Source organism: Lycorma delicatula, chromosome 3 (assembly GCF_047948215.1).
Source record: "Lycorma delicatula isolate Av1 chromosome 3, ASM4794821v1, whole genome shotgun sequence".
In the NCBI taxonomy this organism is placed as follows: domain Eukaryota; kingdom Metazoa; phylum Arthropoda; class Insecta; order Hemiptera; family Fulgoridae; genus Lycorma; species Lycorma delicatula.
In genome coordinates this window covers 139320065-139336578 of record NC_134457.1, presented here as the reverse complement: position 1 = coordinate 139336578, position 16514 = coordinate 139320065, and the positions used below count along the sequence as shown (strand labels likewise).

General features: G+C 26.9%; 1 protein-coding gene across 2 annotated transcripts in view; it reads left to right on the top strand.

The window, feature by feature from the left end:
- LOC142322045 (phospholipid-transporting ATPase ABCA3-like) overlaps positions 1 to 16110 on the top strand; it is a 186324-nt gene extending 170214 nt beyond the window's left edge. For both annotated transcript variants that reach the window (XM_075360660.1, XM_075360659.1), the window contains 3 exons: positions 88 to 298; positions 1724 to 1946; positions 4846 to 16110. In XM_075360660.1, the coding sequence (XP_075216775.1) occupies positions 88 to 298; positions 1724 to 1946; positions 4846 to 5013 (602 nt within the window). In that variant the 3' untranslated portion in view covers positions 5014 to 16110. The remainder of the gene's footprint in view (positions 1 to 87; positions 299 to 1723; positions 1947 to 4845) is intronic.
- Positions 16111 to 16514: the final 404 nt, after the last annotated feature.

Genomic DNA, 16514 nt, shown 5'->3' with positions numbered 1-16514 from the left:
AATTTAGTATCAGGGCAAACCTTTGCATCAAAACTAGTTAAAGATAGTTTTGATTATTACTAATGTACAGTTTTTAATTTTATATAGGTCTAGACGAATATAGAAACAGATTATGTGGTACATATAGTGGTGGTAACAAAAGGAAATTAAGTGCGGCCATAGCTCTTATTGGAGAGCCTGTCATTGTATTTTTGGATGAACCAACCAGTGGTGTTGATCCTGTAGCTCGACGAAAATTATGGAATGTACTTGCGCGTTGCCAGAAAGGTGGCCAGTCAATTGTTCTAACTTCCCACAGGTAAGTAATTTTATTTTAGGTACTAAATTATTTTTTTAAGATATTTAATTAGTATGTTTAATATAATATTATTAAGTATTTAATGTCTAATAATAATGTTAAGATATTTATACTAAATAATTTATTTTAGATATTAAAATGTAGATTACTAAATTTGTTGGTGTACTAAAGTGTTTGTATATGCACCGTATGTTTACTGCAGTGTGTGTATATATATATATCAAAACTCATTTTTGAGTTTTACTAGTTTTAACAATTTCCTGCTTGTAACAACATTATTTTTCTGCTGTACTAAAAGTCTATAAAAAACAATGTTAAAATTTCATATCTTTAATAACATTATTTCTCATGTATAACATGATTTTTTTTTAATATCAGGATAAAGGTGAAAGCCAATAGGGCAGCGTAAAAAATTAGACTCTCATGTAGTTATGAGTTATAAACATTGGGCAATTAACAGTAGTAGTAGCATAATGCTTGGTGTACAACATGTGATTTGATAAAGGTATACATTTCACAATTAGTAATCATTGTTTATTGTTATTCGACACTTAATATACTGTGTAATGCTGAATTAATAGGATAGGAACATGGATTTATGAAGATCACCAATGTGATAATGTTTGTCACAGTATTTCTTAATTTTCAAACTTGTAAACCTACCTTGCAGTTAGAATTATAATGAGTGTGGTGTATGAAAATTTCTTTATATAGTACAGAATAGTCATTTTAAATTAACAGTTGGGAATGTAAAACTAATGATGACAGTTATAATGTACACAAACGTACAATTAAATCACCTTGAAAATTCATTTTCTTGTGTGTGCAAACTGATTTATGGAAACATTTTTTCAATTAAACATTTTATATTTTATTGATTAACACGAGACAAAACATTATTATGTCATTGAACGTGCAGGTGTAAATAGGATTCAAAAAATGTTTATTAATGTCCATATAAATAATTAGTCTGTCCATTTATGTCCATATTTATTAATAAGTACCTATAAATTTTATTGGTATTAATGTAGTAGGCAATCTACCGCTGTAGTTAGTTAGTTCTTAAGTTCTTAGATGGCACCACTGAAATGCTATATGGAAATAAGAAAATAAATAAATAAAATTATAAATATAATCTAATCACACTTAACTTTGCTTGCTAGTCAGCAGTGTAGTGAGTGAAGTGAGTATAGGTTAAGTTTGGTTAGGTTATATTTATAATTTTATTTATTTTCTTATTTCAATATCGCGTTTCAGTGGTGCCAACTAAGAACTAAGTAACTACAGAGGTAGATCACCTATTAATACCATCTTATTTTGGAATAAGTTTATATTTTGATGCACTTTTACATTATTTCATTTTGTATATTTTTATGAATAATAGGTGTGCTATGGAATTTAATGAAATTTTGTTTGTTGTTTCAGTATGGATGAATGTGAAGCGTTATGTAATAGGCTAACTATAATGGTGCAAGGACAAATGAAATGTATTGGTAATATTCAACACCTAAAACATAAATATGGTCAAGGTTTTACAATAATGATAAAACTTCATAATGTTGAACATAATGATAATATTCTTGACCGATTAAAAGATGATATTCAATCTACTTTTGCTCCTCATTGTACTTTGAAAGACGAACATAAGGTAAATTTAAATAAAATATGTAATATTTTTTATCATGTTCTGCAGGCTTATGTGTATAAAAACAAATGTAATCTTGTAAGTGGTTACAAGTTATAAGTGGCTTTTGGCTGACAAATAATTTTATGTATTTGAATATATTATCTATATTAAAAAAAAAAAAAATGAAGTCGAATGTTGAATAAACAATCAGAATTTTGCATATAATGATAATTTTCAAATTACAACAGCTTGTCATTTATTATTATATATTTTATTAATAAAATAAGGAAAGGAAGAATATTTTTGAAAGTTTTCTGAAAGTTGTAGAACTAGAAAATCTGCTCATCAGTCAAGGTAAAAACTTGTTTTCCCTCATCTTTCCTTAAGTATAATCAGTGCCTGGTCACATGTGGTAAAATGTGCCTGGCCATATTCTAGAAAATTTGTACGGATTAATATTTAAACCACTTTTAACTAATTGAGTTTATATTTCTACATAGATATGTTTTATTATTTGTTTTGAACTCTTAATTTCAAAATTATAACAGTTGACACAGCTCATAGACTGATCGAAATAACTCATTTAGGGGTTAAAAAAAAATTGTTACCTGGACTTTTATAAGTGGAAATGTAAAGGTAAAAAAAAGTGGAAATAAACGTAACAAAATAAATACATGAGCAGGGATGGAGAAGGATTGATTTCAGGGTTTGAAAAGGGGTGAAAAATGGTATTGTTGTGATTTCTAGTGAAAGTTGATGTCAAAAAAATTTGTGGTTAATTAAGACAGAAAAAAGTATACTTTCATCAAGTTTCGTCAAAATTAAATTATTTTTGCGGAAATGAAAAATAAAAAAAACGAAAAAAAATATTTTTTTGCTTTTTTCTCTGAAATTTTGAGGTTATAGTAACCCTTCACGCAGGGAGAACGTGAATGCTACGCACATGTTAAGTTGTATGTATCGGCGGTTGGACGTGACAGTCTCGCAGTGCACAGTGCTTGCTTCAAAACTTCATAACAATGCCATCTCGGAATGTTTATTTGAACAACTCGCTCTGTGTTATCACGAGGCTTCGTTCTTCTTCGTGTTTTTATAACTGCGTAGGATTGTATATTGGTGATGAAATACGATTTTGTTCTACGAAGTTGAATGCTCTTTTTTCAGTCAGTTGCGTCAGCTGTGAGTAAATGAAAATGGCGGGGTCAAGCACGTCGCGTAATCTTACATCAGAACAAATTATTGAATGTTTAGATGAGACGTGTGACAGTAACATTAGAATATTTGATAGTGGTAGTGAATTTAATAGTGATGAAAGTGATGAAGATTTTGGGCCAGAAAATCGTAATGAAAATAAAGAAGATTCTGAACAGAGTAGTGGCGATAGTGATGACGATATTGATATAAAAGTGAAGCGTACAAGAAAAGACGTAGATTGGAGATGGGAAAAAGTGGATGATTCTTCTTCTGAAAATTTGGTTTAAATTGGTATAGTAGTTTTGAAGCTATAATTTTTTACTTTTAGTACTGTAATACAGCTGCTGGTTGGGCATTTAAATTACTGGCAGTAGGGTAGGGCTTTAAAAATTTAAATACCGGCTTGAAGGGTTAAAACTTGACCTCTACAAAATTAGTAGATTTTTGCATGTTCTAAAACTTTTGTAATAGAAATTTTTTTTCAATCCCAACCCTCCAAATCACCACCCCCTCTCCCACCTTCGTTCACGGATTTATTTTTTTATGTTGTTTTTTATGATGTAACATCCAGGTAACAATTTTTTTTTCTCTAAGTGTAATTTAGTTGGACTATCAGTGTAATGTTTGTAAGTTGAAAGGAAATACCAGAGAAGAGTTACTTGCCTGTATTATTGATGCTTTTGCACTGTTAAAGAACAGCTCCTATGAACTAAAAAGTGCAACATGAGCAATCCACAAACATGCAGCAAAGTGCATTAAAGTAAATGGAAACTTTTGAAAATTTATTGCAAATTTGATTAATTTTTTACATTAAAAACCAATTTCCAGTTAAATTTAGCCTTGTATTGCTTTTCATAAAAGTCCATTTTATTTAACTGTTATTTGCTTTCTGTTTACTTTATTTATACTCTTCTGTTTGGAATTAAATTTCCTGTAAGCTTTATTAAAGTTTTATATGTTTATTGGCAATTTAACAAAGTTATTGCAAGTCAAATGTAAAAAGTGAGTTTTTTTGTTGTTTTTTGTGTTTTTTGCCGATTTTCTTAAAAACTGCTGAAGTTACAGTTCTCAGAATCATTTTTTTTTTCAATTTGTCAGATCGAATTTATATGAAACCATCAAATTAACTTCATCTAATGAATTTCTATATGGCTTCATTTCACTGGAAGAGCTGAAATCTGTGCAACATTTTTTGCCAGCCGTAACTCATTAATGAAGTATTTCTGGACCTATGTCCATGTACTTTTTTCTTTATTTTTACATGTAGAATGACCTGCCAAAGTATCTGCGCTATCCTGGTAAATCACTCTATATAAAAATAATGTCAGTTTTAAAAATTAATGTCAGAAGTACAGTGTTATTAACATTGGTGTATATAGTATTAATAAAAAAAAAAAAAAAAATGTTTTCAAATATTGGATTTAATTGTTGAGGGAAAGGACATCCTCCTTCTACTTTTATCAAGCTGTAATTGTTGACTGTAAAACTAAAATTGTAGTACAGTGAAAATTTTGCAGTTGGTAAGAACTACTATTAGTGCAGGAAACCATTAAAGGATTAAGTGTGGCTGTCTGTACAGGTACTGCACATGAATAACAGAATGAGATTTAAAATGTAAGTACTCTTCCTGCTGCACTATACTTTGCTGTCAGTATGGAAAGACAATGTTATAAAATAGTTATAATAGTATAATGTTATTGAATTCAGTAATATTATTTTTTTGCAGGGACTGTTACATTACCATATATCTGATGCAAGTAAACCTTGGTCAAAATTATTCCAGTCAATGGATACAATTAAGACAAGACATCCTTTAGTAGAAGATTTTGTTATTAGTGAAACAACATTAGAACAAGTATTTATCTCATTTGCCAAATGTCAAGAAAAGGAATAAAATTGGAAAAAAAAAGATTGATTGATGATATAATTCTGCATTTAATTGTAATTCAGAAAAGTGTTATTATTTTTTTTTTTACTGTTGAATACAAGTGAAAATATTTTCATTCACACTTTGTACAAGTTTAATACGGCATTAAGTTGTCTTATTGCCTATTTCTGTGTATCATGATAGAGCATTGCTTTATGATTTTAAGAATTTACCTTTTTCTAATGTTTTACCTTTGAATTGTTTCATAACATTGCAATGAATGATATTGTTTGGCTATAAATTCTAATTAACAAGTTTAAACATTTCTTTAAATTAATTTTTTAATGCAGTTATTATGTATTTCTTAAATCATATTATATTATGAATTCTTTTTGGAAATTTTTTTTAATATAGTTATTGTATTTTCATTTTCATAAAAAGCAATTTTCTGTAAAAATCCAGTGAATAATGTAGTATAAAAGTAGACCAAAAATAGGTGTAATTATTAGAATCGACTTTTTTATTTCACAAATTTAGTTACATAACTATTATTTTACAAAAAAAAAGTACTAGATCTTATTTAAGCTGTATGAAATTCTGTGAAATTGTTTTATTTTTGGAATTTGTAAACAGTGTAAAATAATTGAGTTATGATTATTTTAATTTTTTCATTTTTTGATTCTCTCGCTACTTTAAAGTGTACTTCTTCTGCTACAAGTACTGACTTACAAGTACATGTAAATTATATTTAATGGTTAACTGGTAAATTATTTTGGGTAATTACCTAAAAGAGAAGTATAAAAAGAATACTTTTTTTAGATTAAGTTAAAGTAAAACAGTATGTTTGATTTTTAATTAATATTTCATATTTTTAGCAAAAAATTACATTTTTCTTAATATGTTAAAGTGTTGAAAATTTGTATAGTTGAATTATTAATGATCTGTGTATCAAAAGTATAATTTTCAGATAAAATTTTTATCCTGCAATTGAAATAAGGGCCCTGGAGTTCAGTTATTCAGTTATTAAATTTTCTTTAGTGTTAATAAATCTAATGGCCCTTGCTTGGGTGATGAATAAATTAACTACTGAATGTGATATTTGCAGACTTAATATATGAAAGAACTGAGTGAACACAGTTTATATTAAATGATTCTTTTAATTTCAGCTGAATATAATTTACTTTTTTGCTATAATTCCATTAAACTATAAGAAACACATTTAAAATTACCTAAGATTAAATCACTTCGTAAAGTAAAATTTCAAATGGAATAAAAAATGTCATAATTTTTTTTTATATTTCATTATTAAAATAAACCAAATAGCAGGGAATTTTGTAAGGTTTTAATAAAGTCTGATTAAATTTTTGGTAAAACCAATAGTTTTTTTAACATACAAGAAACCTCATTTTCAGCCTACCCATCTAACAATAGATCAGCCTATTCAAAATCTTAGTGAATAAAACTTGAATATGTCAAACAAAAAGTCTGGCCTATTTTTACAGTACTAGAATTTATTCATGCATTTCTTAGTCAATAGTTTCTGATTAAATGATAAATGAATAAATAATAATAATAATAATAATAATAATAATGAATATTATTTTTTAAACTATTTTTTTTTATAAGTGCTCTTATCTGTTTTAAAAAAATTAAGGTATTTATTTTATTTGTATGATCTATTAATTATCCAACTTATATTTATTGTTAGTTATTTGTTTTTTAAATCCATATTTTGTTCTGTGTTAGGAGGGTTAACAAATTTTCTTTACATGGATTTTAAATATTCCAAGAATTGAAACATGGATTTTTTAATTTATTCTTTGTTCAGTGAAACTTCTATAAAACATTCACTCATTTCTTTGAGAATAGTTGGATTGGGGGTAATTAGATGTTCAGATTCTCATTATGCAAAATTTACAAGAATGAGAGAAGTATATAAAATCTTGTTTAGCTCGTAGCATCTCTGCATTAAAAAATTGTTATTAGTTAGAATAATAACTTTGCTTATTATTTAGACTAATTTATTTTACATAACGGTACTTGTGTTGAGATGAACAGAGGTATTGCATTCATTTACCTTGCCAATTGTTAAATACTTAAGTACTTGTTAAGTACTTGCCAATTGTTAAGTTATTAAGACATTAATAACTTACTATGTATGAGTAGAAATTTTCGTATAAGAAAATGAACAAACCTGCAGTTTATAACGTTTAAAGTTTGAAATCATTTATAACTGATTTCTAAACTTATTAAATTAGTTTTTATTACTAAAGTAATTTTGAGCACGCAGAAAAGAACAAATGACCCAGGAAGACAAATACTGAAAAGAGTCAGATCTCACGCATTCAGTCTTCAAAAATCCATTGTTTTTGAATGTAAGCAGAAACAAATTTCAAGTTTTTAAGAAATTGAATCTTAATAATTAGCAGTTTTATTGTGCAGTAGTAGCTGTAAGAGAAATAATATTGATTAAAAGGTAATCTCATCAATTCTTGAATGTGCAAGTCCAGTAATAGAGTTTGTATTAGTTCTTTTTAATTACTTGTTACAAAGATTGAAATTTTGTTAAGAGAGGAATGTTAGGAAGTATTTTTATTTTATTGTTTTTTTCCTTAGTTTGATTTCGTAAGTCACTGAGATTTACTTCTAAGTAAAGACACAGACTAATTTACACCTAATTATTGGTTACTTGGACTTTAAATTTAAATTAATCTAAGAATCTAGTTATATTACACCCAACTTAATTAGGTGATTTATATAGTCTAGACAAATTGACTTGAAGTGGTACCCTTTTTTGAAAAAAAAAGTACCTATAGGTAGTGGTAGGTGTAACATGTAAAGTAATAATAGAGAGTGAAAACATACATACCCTACTCAAGATTTTCATTAATTTGTTGTTATAGATGTTAAAATTGAAAAAATGACTTTCAGCGGTTTTACGTGTCTATAATGAAAAGTTGAATACTGAAAAGGTTTTCTGGAAAGTTGTAGATTTTCAAAAACCTACAATGTGTGGGCCATGGTATAATAAATTTGATATTTGTTGTTGAGGTAATTGCAAAAAATGCCACCCCAAATAACTTATTTTTCAATAAACAGTAAGTTTTGCAACAGTAAATATATTTCTTTGATTTTGTTGGAACATGTAAGCTCTAGTCCTTAGTAAGTGATCCAAATTTCAGCCCAAAAGATTTTTCTGTTTGCAAAATTGAAATATATACTCTCAGAGGCGGTCATTTTGCAGCTAAAATCTATCCCAAGTGATCATCCTATCAAGAGGTATTTGGTTTGCAAATTATTCTAAAATACTTATATTTTAAATATATCCTCTGCATTTGACCTTGTCGATTTTCTGTTAGAGTATCTGTGAGCTGGCATTTTTACATAAATTTAAAAAAAGGTTGTCAGCCCCACTAGGAGCTGAGATGATTTTTTTTAAAATCACTGTGGCCATTGTTGATAGGGATGAAACCAATGCTAAATTAAAGTTAGACTACAGTTTTTTGCTAAAAATTGTTGGATGTAATTGAATGACTAATCAATTCTTGCTTTCTGAGTATTCAAACAGAAAATCGACGTCAAGTCCGGAAAAGTTATTTTAAACGTTTATAAGTAAAAAACCTTTTATGTTTTTCAAAACGTTTTAAATATATTAAAAATCGACATTTCACCTAAAACCTTATGGGACATGATAATATAAGTATTCTAAAATAATTTGTAAACAAATATCACTCTGTAGGATGATCGCTTGAGATAGATAAAGCTGCAAAATGACTGCCTCTCTCTGGGAGTAAAATTGTCAATTTTGCAAAAACAAAAACATTTTGAGCTGAAATTTGAACCACTAAAATCTGGACATCAGGGTTCACACTTTCCAGAAAAGTCAAAGAATTAATTATACCTATTTTAGCAAAAGTTCCTGTTAGTGAAAATAAGGTTTTTTTGGGCGTTTATTTGCAATTATCTCAGCAAAAAATGATCAAAATTTGAATCTACCATGCCTCATATTGTAGGTTTTGAAGTAAGTACAACTTTCCATAAAAAAACTTTTTTATAGGAATTGAACTTTTCATTGTAGTTGCAAAAAACTGCTGAAAATTTCACTTTTTAAATTTTAACATATATAAACAATGAACTAAATAAAATTCTTGAGTGAAGAACATATGTTTTCATTCCCTATTATTACTTTACACATTACACTATGTGTAAGTACTTTTTTTCATTTTAAATTCTTATTTTCCAGATTTACATATATATGATAATATCATATTTTATTGAATAACAATCTTGTACAGCATTGATTCATATTTTCCCATGAATTATGTCAGGTTGGCAGATGTGAGTGCACTTGTTAGCCATACTACTACTAATACAGTTTAAAATAAGTTCCATGAAATTTTGTTTTTTTACTGGATTGCAATTAATAAATATGGTTGTTTATAGATGTTTTATTGTGTATAAAGTATTAGGTAATTTTACACAAGAGAATTCATAAAAGTTGCCTACTGTGATGAAGTGATGTCATCAGCCTTGCATTTTAGTGCTTTATTTATATATGTGTATATATAGAGTAATAATAATATATTTGTTTTACTACATTCAATTTGCACTTGTTGTTATTGTTGTTTGCACTTATAAATATGAACATTTTTCAAGTGATTTGCTTTGTTTGCCACTAACTAATTTAGTTTATTCATCCTATCTTCTAGGATAGCTTCCTCTGAACTAAGTTAGGATGAAACTAGTTAGTTGATGGCAAACAAAACAGCAAACATGAGTAAATTTTTTATTTATTTTTTATGTATATGTGTAAAAATAGTAATATTTAAAGTATATAAATAACTTTACAACTATGTAAACACTATAAAAGTGATAATTGTAATTAATGTTATAATTATAAAAAAATTGAAACGCTACATTTTTTATAATTTTACTTCTACTTAACATTTTTTTTGAAATGCTAATTGATATTTAACTCAAAACTATAAAATAAAATGAAGCTAGTTTTGTTAATTATTTTAGATATACCAAATTAATATACTTCATTTGCCTTTATTCTGATTTTATTTATTTTTATTGTTTATTATTATTTTTTTTTTTTGTTAGCAGCTATTAAATTATTGGTATCTGATATCTTATTGAATTAGATTATTACAGTTGAAATTTTTATCATTTTTTAATAGTATTTTATGTGATAACCCAAGTGAAAATAACAGCTCCATGTTTGTTTTAGTTAATTTATAACAGGTCTTTATTTTAATATAAATGATTAACATGCACTTAACATGTACATTTCCATTTGTTACTTTTAAATTATTTTGGTTATCGCTATTACAGTTCAAAGGTTCATTCTTATATCTCTTAAATGCGACAATGATGTTTAAAGTTTGCTTAGAAACCTGTGATTTTATTTAATGAATGTATTTTGTTTGTGGTCGGAGAAATTATGTGAATAAAGTGTTAATTGAGATGTTTGGCATTTTTTTTTTGTTGAAAATGCTACTTATTAAGAACTGTGAAGAACTATTGTTAATAATCATCACAAAATATTAATCTGGTGATCTTATGCTGTTTTTCTATGGATTAACAGCAACATATCTTTTCTATTTTATTAATTTGTTTTCAGGTTTCTTTTTAGGAGTGTAAGGCAAAAATGAAAAGAGAACCTTTATTCACAGTATAATAATTATTACTTTATTACGAATAAGTCATTATTTACAAGACCTGTGTTTTGATTTTTATGGCAAATATGATTTCAAAATAAAATGTTTAATTGTTGTTAGATAAACTCATGTTTATTCTTTTTCTCGATGACTGATTATATATCAAATTCGACTAAATAGTGTCAGTCAATGGCACTAAATGAGTTAACTTCTGTTGTTCTAGTAAAGGGTATAAAAATTAGTTTCTGAATGATAAGTGGAATAATATTCTAGTATTTATTTTTCTTCATTCTTACCACTAAGGATTGCATTTACATAGTTTGGACTTATTTTCTTTTCCCAAAAGGTCCTCATTCTTTTGCTTAGTTGTTTCCTTTCTTCCATACATCTATTCTGATATGCACCTTTCTTTCTTCTCTCTGGAAACATAGATTCTTGTACCAATTTTCTAAATTAATTTCTGTATTCAATCAAATCTTTGATATTCTGTGCTTTAAGTCTCGTGTTTATTTAAACTGTGTGGTCTTTGTGCCTATATTTTCATAAAAGTCAAATATTTCACTTTAAATCTATTTTTATTCATTCTGTAAAAGGTCCTTAAAATCTTAATCATATTTTGTGGAAAAAAACATTTTTTTTGTATTGTTGTAAATTTCTTTTTACTCTAATAATTAATACATCTAGTATTATTATTGTGATGATGATTTAAAATTATTTTTTTATTTTTTCTATGTATGTAATTATTATGAAATATATCTTTTGTTTGTCGACACAGTAAAAATGTGTTATAACCTTTTCACAGAAATTAGAATTATAATCTAGTAGGAAAATTTTATAAGTGTGAAATGTAAAACTCGTATATTTCTTTGTCTTGCATTCTAAGAAGCTAATTTACTATTATTTTATGTTTTCTTAATCTACTAGACCAGAATATATAAAGTACTTTGTTTTTGAATGACTATATCCTTTTATTTAGAATCTATGTCTGGACCAATATGTGAATACCGGTCTGATGATTGTTTTGTAGACTCAAATTTTGGTGGTTTATGACAGTATGTAGGATTTAAGGATGCTGTTCAGTCCGTTAAGGATATATCCTTGTTAGTATTATTCTTGACAGTATTTTATATGAGGTGATGTGTAGAGAAATCCCCTTTAGTTGGTACAAGTAATTTTATCCCCTTTCTTAAATAAATTGGGTAAATTGTAAATTGGGTAGGTAATAGTAGCCTTCCATTCATCAGGCATGTGCTTACTTCATCATATTGTTGGTCAAAATTTTTTTCATTCTTTCTATTTGGCTCTTTCCTCCATACATCAACTGTTCCCCTGATATATCGTCCTTCTCTGGAGCCCTTCCATTTTTTATCTGATTTAAAGCTTTCATAACTTTCTTTGTTGTGGGTTCCTCCACTAGTATTTGTACTGAGTCTTCTGTGACTTCTTTAAGGTTCACATTTCCTTCAGTAGATGTATTTAACAACTTCTCAAAGTGTTCCTTCCCTACTTGTAGATTCTCTGATTCGTTAATCACAATTTCATTATGTCTCTGCTCTTTACCAGTCCTATTTAGGTACAAATCCCTTTTTAAAAAAACGCACAGTCTTTTAGAAGGCTCTTGGTTTCATTTTCATTTGTCTCCTTGTATAGGATGTGTCTTCCAACATATGTTCTCATTCCAACTTTTTCATTAGCATCTCTTATCAGTACTTTTACATCATATTTAGGGATTTCATCATAAGTATGTTCAAGTAGATATTACAAAAACATCCTTCATTTCTTCAATACTTCTTCAGTCAGGCCATGGTAGCTAATAATTGATATGTTCCTGAATCAATTCAGGAATATATCAGCTTTAACCGGAAACAACAGATCCTCTCGCTTACTGCTTCAAAGTTGATCAGGCAGTTAACGTTTCTGATTTCTACTCCCATATTTTGTGTTCTTCATTTTTCGGCTTGCTATACACAATGGAGAAGTCTTTGCAGGTATATAGCCCCTCATCTAGCTACCATATTTGTTGGAGAGCCATCACATCTATATTATTTCTGTTCAGTTCAATTTCTAGTATACTTGTAGCTCCAGCTAATATTAAAGTTTCCAAATCTCATGCTTATTTGATTTTTTTTTGGCATGTTTTTCTCTGTCATATTCACTTCTGATTCTTACTTATTTGTAAACAATATATTTTTTTACAATTTAGGGATGTTAACCCTAAAATCAACCCCCAACCTGGAGGGCCAGTTTTGAGTTGTATGGTTTTGCCTACTTTATCCATGTCAAGCCCACATAAAAAGCATTTTCTGTACTGCACTGCGGGGAAGTACTAGAGAAATTATTGACATCACCTTCCACTTCCATACCAGTGGGGCAGGCAGTTTAATGCTTCCATTATTTTGTAGAGATGTCTACATAGTGTTACCCATTTGCTGGACATTTTGGATAACTATTGTTAGTGTTCTAATTTGTAAGGTAAGTTACAAGATTTTTCTGTCAAAGCACTAGGAGTAAAAAATGAACTTACAGTAAAGATAATTTATTATTTATAGATTTCATATATCTTATAATCATAATTGCAGGTTAGATTGATAAATTCTGAAATCATAAAGTAATAGGATAAGAAAACTATTTTTGTGTATTTTTTCCTTGCTACAAAAAGATTGCCAAGTTAGATGAAACATTATGATAAAAATAATTTTAGTAAAGGTATGTCTGTACTTGTAACAGTGTTCTTTTTGAACTTTACTGGGACAGGAAAAATTTTATTAATAGTGGGGAATTGTTAAAAGTGGTTAATACTAAAAATGAGTTGAACTATATTATTATTTTTTAAAACTTGTTTTACATTTTGTTTATTAATTATTCTGTGATATATTATAAAATTTTGATAACTTTAGTATTGTAGTGTTTAAGAACATATTTGTGATTTTTTTTAAAAATCTTATTATTATTGTAATATTTTGTTTTATTTTTAGATTTTCCCCAAGTTTTTGTATTCATTGAGAGTTTATTTTGTACTTAAACTGATCTGACTTTTTTTTTAATGAAGATTTTTAATTGATTTTTTAATTTTAATTTCTATTGACATTAACCCTTTTATTAGGCAATTTAATGATTTCCAGTATACAAAAGCCTTCATGATTAAATTTATCTGTGGATAGTTTATACCAGAATTATACCTTGCTGTAAAAGAAAGGTATATGCTCTATATACATTTTGCTTATTAATGACATCAATATCCTCTATGATTTTGTTAATAGAACAATCATCTGCAGATTCCCTATTGTTTACGTTACTGCTTCATGCACTTTTTGAATATGTACTGCAATATTTTACTTATAATTAACTACTTAGTTTTATATTATTTAAGACTTAGAGACAACGCTTTAAAATGAGGAAGAATGTTTTAAAAATTATTACATTGTTCAATACACACACATTGATGTGTTGTTTTGGAAAAAAAACAATGCATATCTTGTTCTCTATACTAAATAATAATAAATGGCCTTTAGCTGTCCATTGGTCAAAGTTTTAAATAATCTTTTTTTTTTATTTTTCTATTATACTACAGTATGTTAATGTACAAGGTTAGTGTAACTGTCGAAAGCAGTTTCTGTTTCCCAAAAAGTTAAGATAAATCAATAGTGTGACAAAAATCTTATCATTCTTAGTTTTACTAATTACTCAGTAATTGAAAGTTTTAGAAAATGTCACTATAGATTCTTGATGTTTCAAGAATGTCACTCTTGATGTTTCTGTAAACATTTTTACCAGGTTTTGTGGAAATCACTTAACATTTATAAACTCTGATGTAGTAAACCAGTAATATTTACATATGACTAACCCATTTTTATTGTGGCATAATTATATAGCAGCACACATTGATGAAAGACCAGTTCTGAACAATGTGATTGAAGTTTGGAAATCTATATGAATTTAGTGCTGTATGTAAGAACAAATTTTTCTAGTAAAAGGGTTAAATTTATATGTTTGCAGTTACTTAAAACGTAATTTTGTTTTATGTAAAAATTTATGAATTCTATTCTTAATTTATTTTGAATACTACTAGTAGAAATTATAACATTCTATTAAGTGTCTTATTGTTTAATGTGCAAATTGTAAATGCCTAATGAACCTTTTTTTTATAATAAAATTAAATAAAGATAATCTATACAATAAAATTTATTTATAAATTTAAGTCTTTTGGTAATTGACATAGAAAAAAATTGGGGTATTTTTTATAGAGTAATATTTTTTTAAACGAGAACATTAAAGCAATTTTCAATTTTAGTCATTGAATTTATTGACATTTACTTTCTCTTAGTTCACAAAACATCTGCCTGCATTATGTGTATGTATTAATTTCTTTTATTTGTTTTATTAACTTAAATTGGTACCAATTGTTTACTAATTTAACACACATGGTGCTGTAATTAATGAATAAAAATTATAAGATTGACAAGTCCAGAAATAACTTTCCATTGTTTAGGATGTTAAAATTTAATTATATTTCTACATTCTGAAAGTTACCTCAAGTAGCAGAAAACTTATTAACTATTATTGTTTTTTGTTTGTGAACTTGCTCTTAGAACATGATGTTTGATGTGATAAGCTGTAATGGTAACTTTAACATTAAGTTGTCAATAAATTATGATAATAGATGTGTTTTGATGATGATTTTGTGATTATTTAATACATTTACTGATGTTATCTGTTGTGTAAAAAGGAAATTATTATAAGAGTCAGATTAGTGTAAAGAAAAGTAGTAAATAAAATTAATTTATTTATTGTAGGTAGATAGTAGCTAAGATTCATTTATCGATATTAGATTTGAAAAATGGTTTGGTTTACATAATTTGTTTAATAAAATGTAGTATCTGTAGCTAATGTTAATAATTTAAGTACATAAAATTATTCCTATCCTGTCACAAAGGTAAAGGTTTTACCAGTTTTCTCACAATGGTATTACTTCCTATTTTTTAATAACAGATGCATATTATTTTAGTTGAATAGCTACATTATGTTTTGATTTATAATTATTTTTTTACTGAATTTGATATTTTTAAGTTAATGTTTCATTTTTGTTAGTATATTGAGACTAATAAGGATTGTGAAAAAAATTGAAATTATACACTTTTTTTTACCAAAGATTACTCTAAATTTGTGTTACTATGTAAAGATATTATTTATGTATTTTTTAAATTTTATTATAAAATTGCAACCCAGATGTAATATTAAAGTTATAAAAACATACTTTTATTTTTTGAATGATTGTTTATAGTATATTATTTAAAGTAAGTATTTATAACAATTGACCTTAATTAAATTGTATTCTATTTTATATAAATAATAAATCTACTATTTGTACATCTATATATTTATAATTATGGGATGATATATGATATACATTAATAAATCAATAATAAATATTTATGTAATGGTTTTCTTGCCAAAGTAATTACGAACTGTTTATATTTCCTTGACCTTTTATGTATATCCTCTCACTGTAATTCTGGGCATTTTTAAAAAAATAATTAGATTAAATATATATTTGTTTACTTGCCAAAGTAAATTATAAACTGTTTAAATTTCCTTGAGCTTTTATATCCTCTCACTGTTATTCTGGGCAATTTTTTTTTGTTTTAGAAATGCTGAGGTATGTAAAACTGCTTGGATTTAATTGGAAGAAATTTATTCGGTATTTAGTCGTTGAATGGTTTCATGTATATTTTCTGTATCGCTTTTATTCTTAATATTTATCTTACCTTAATATCTTGTGTCTTCAATTATTGTTTTATATATTACTAACTCTCCGTCGCAGCTTCATCCGCGCAATATGATTACTTGCATTTCCTGTTAGTGTTT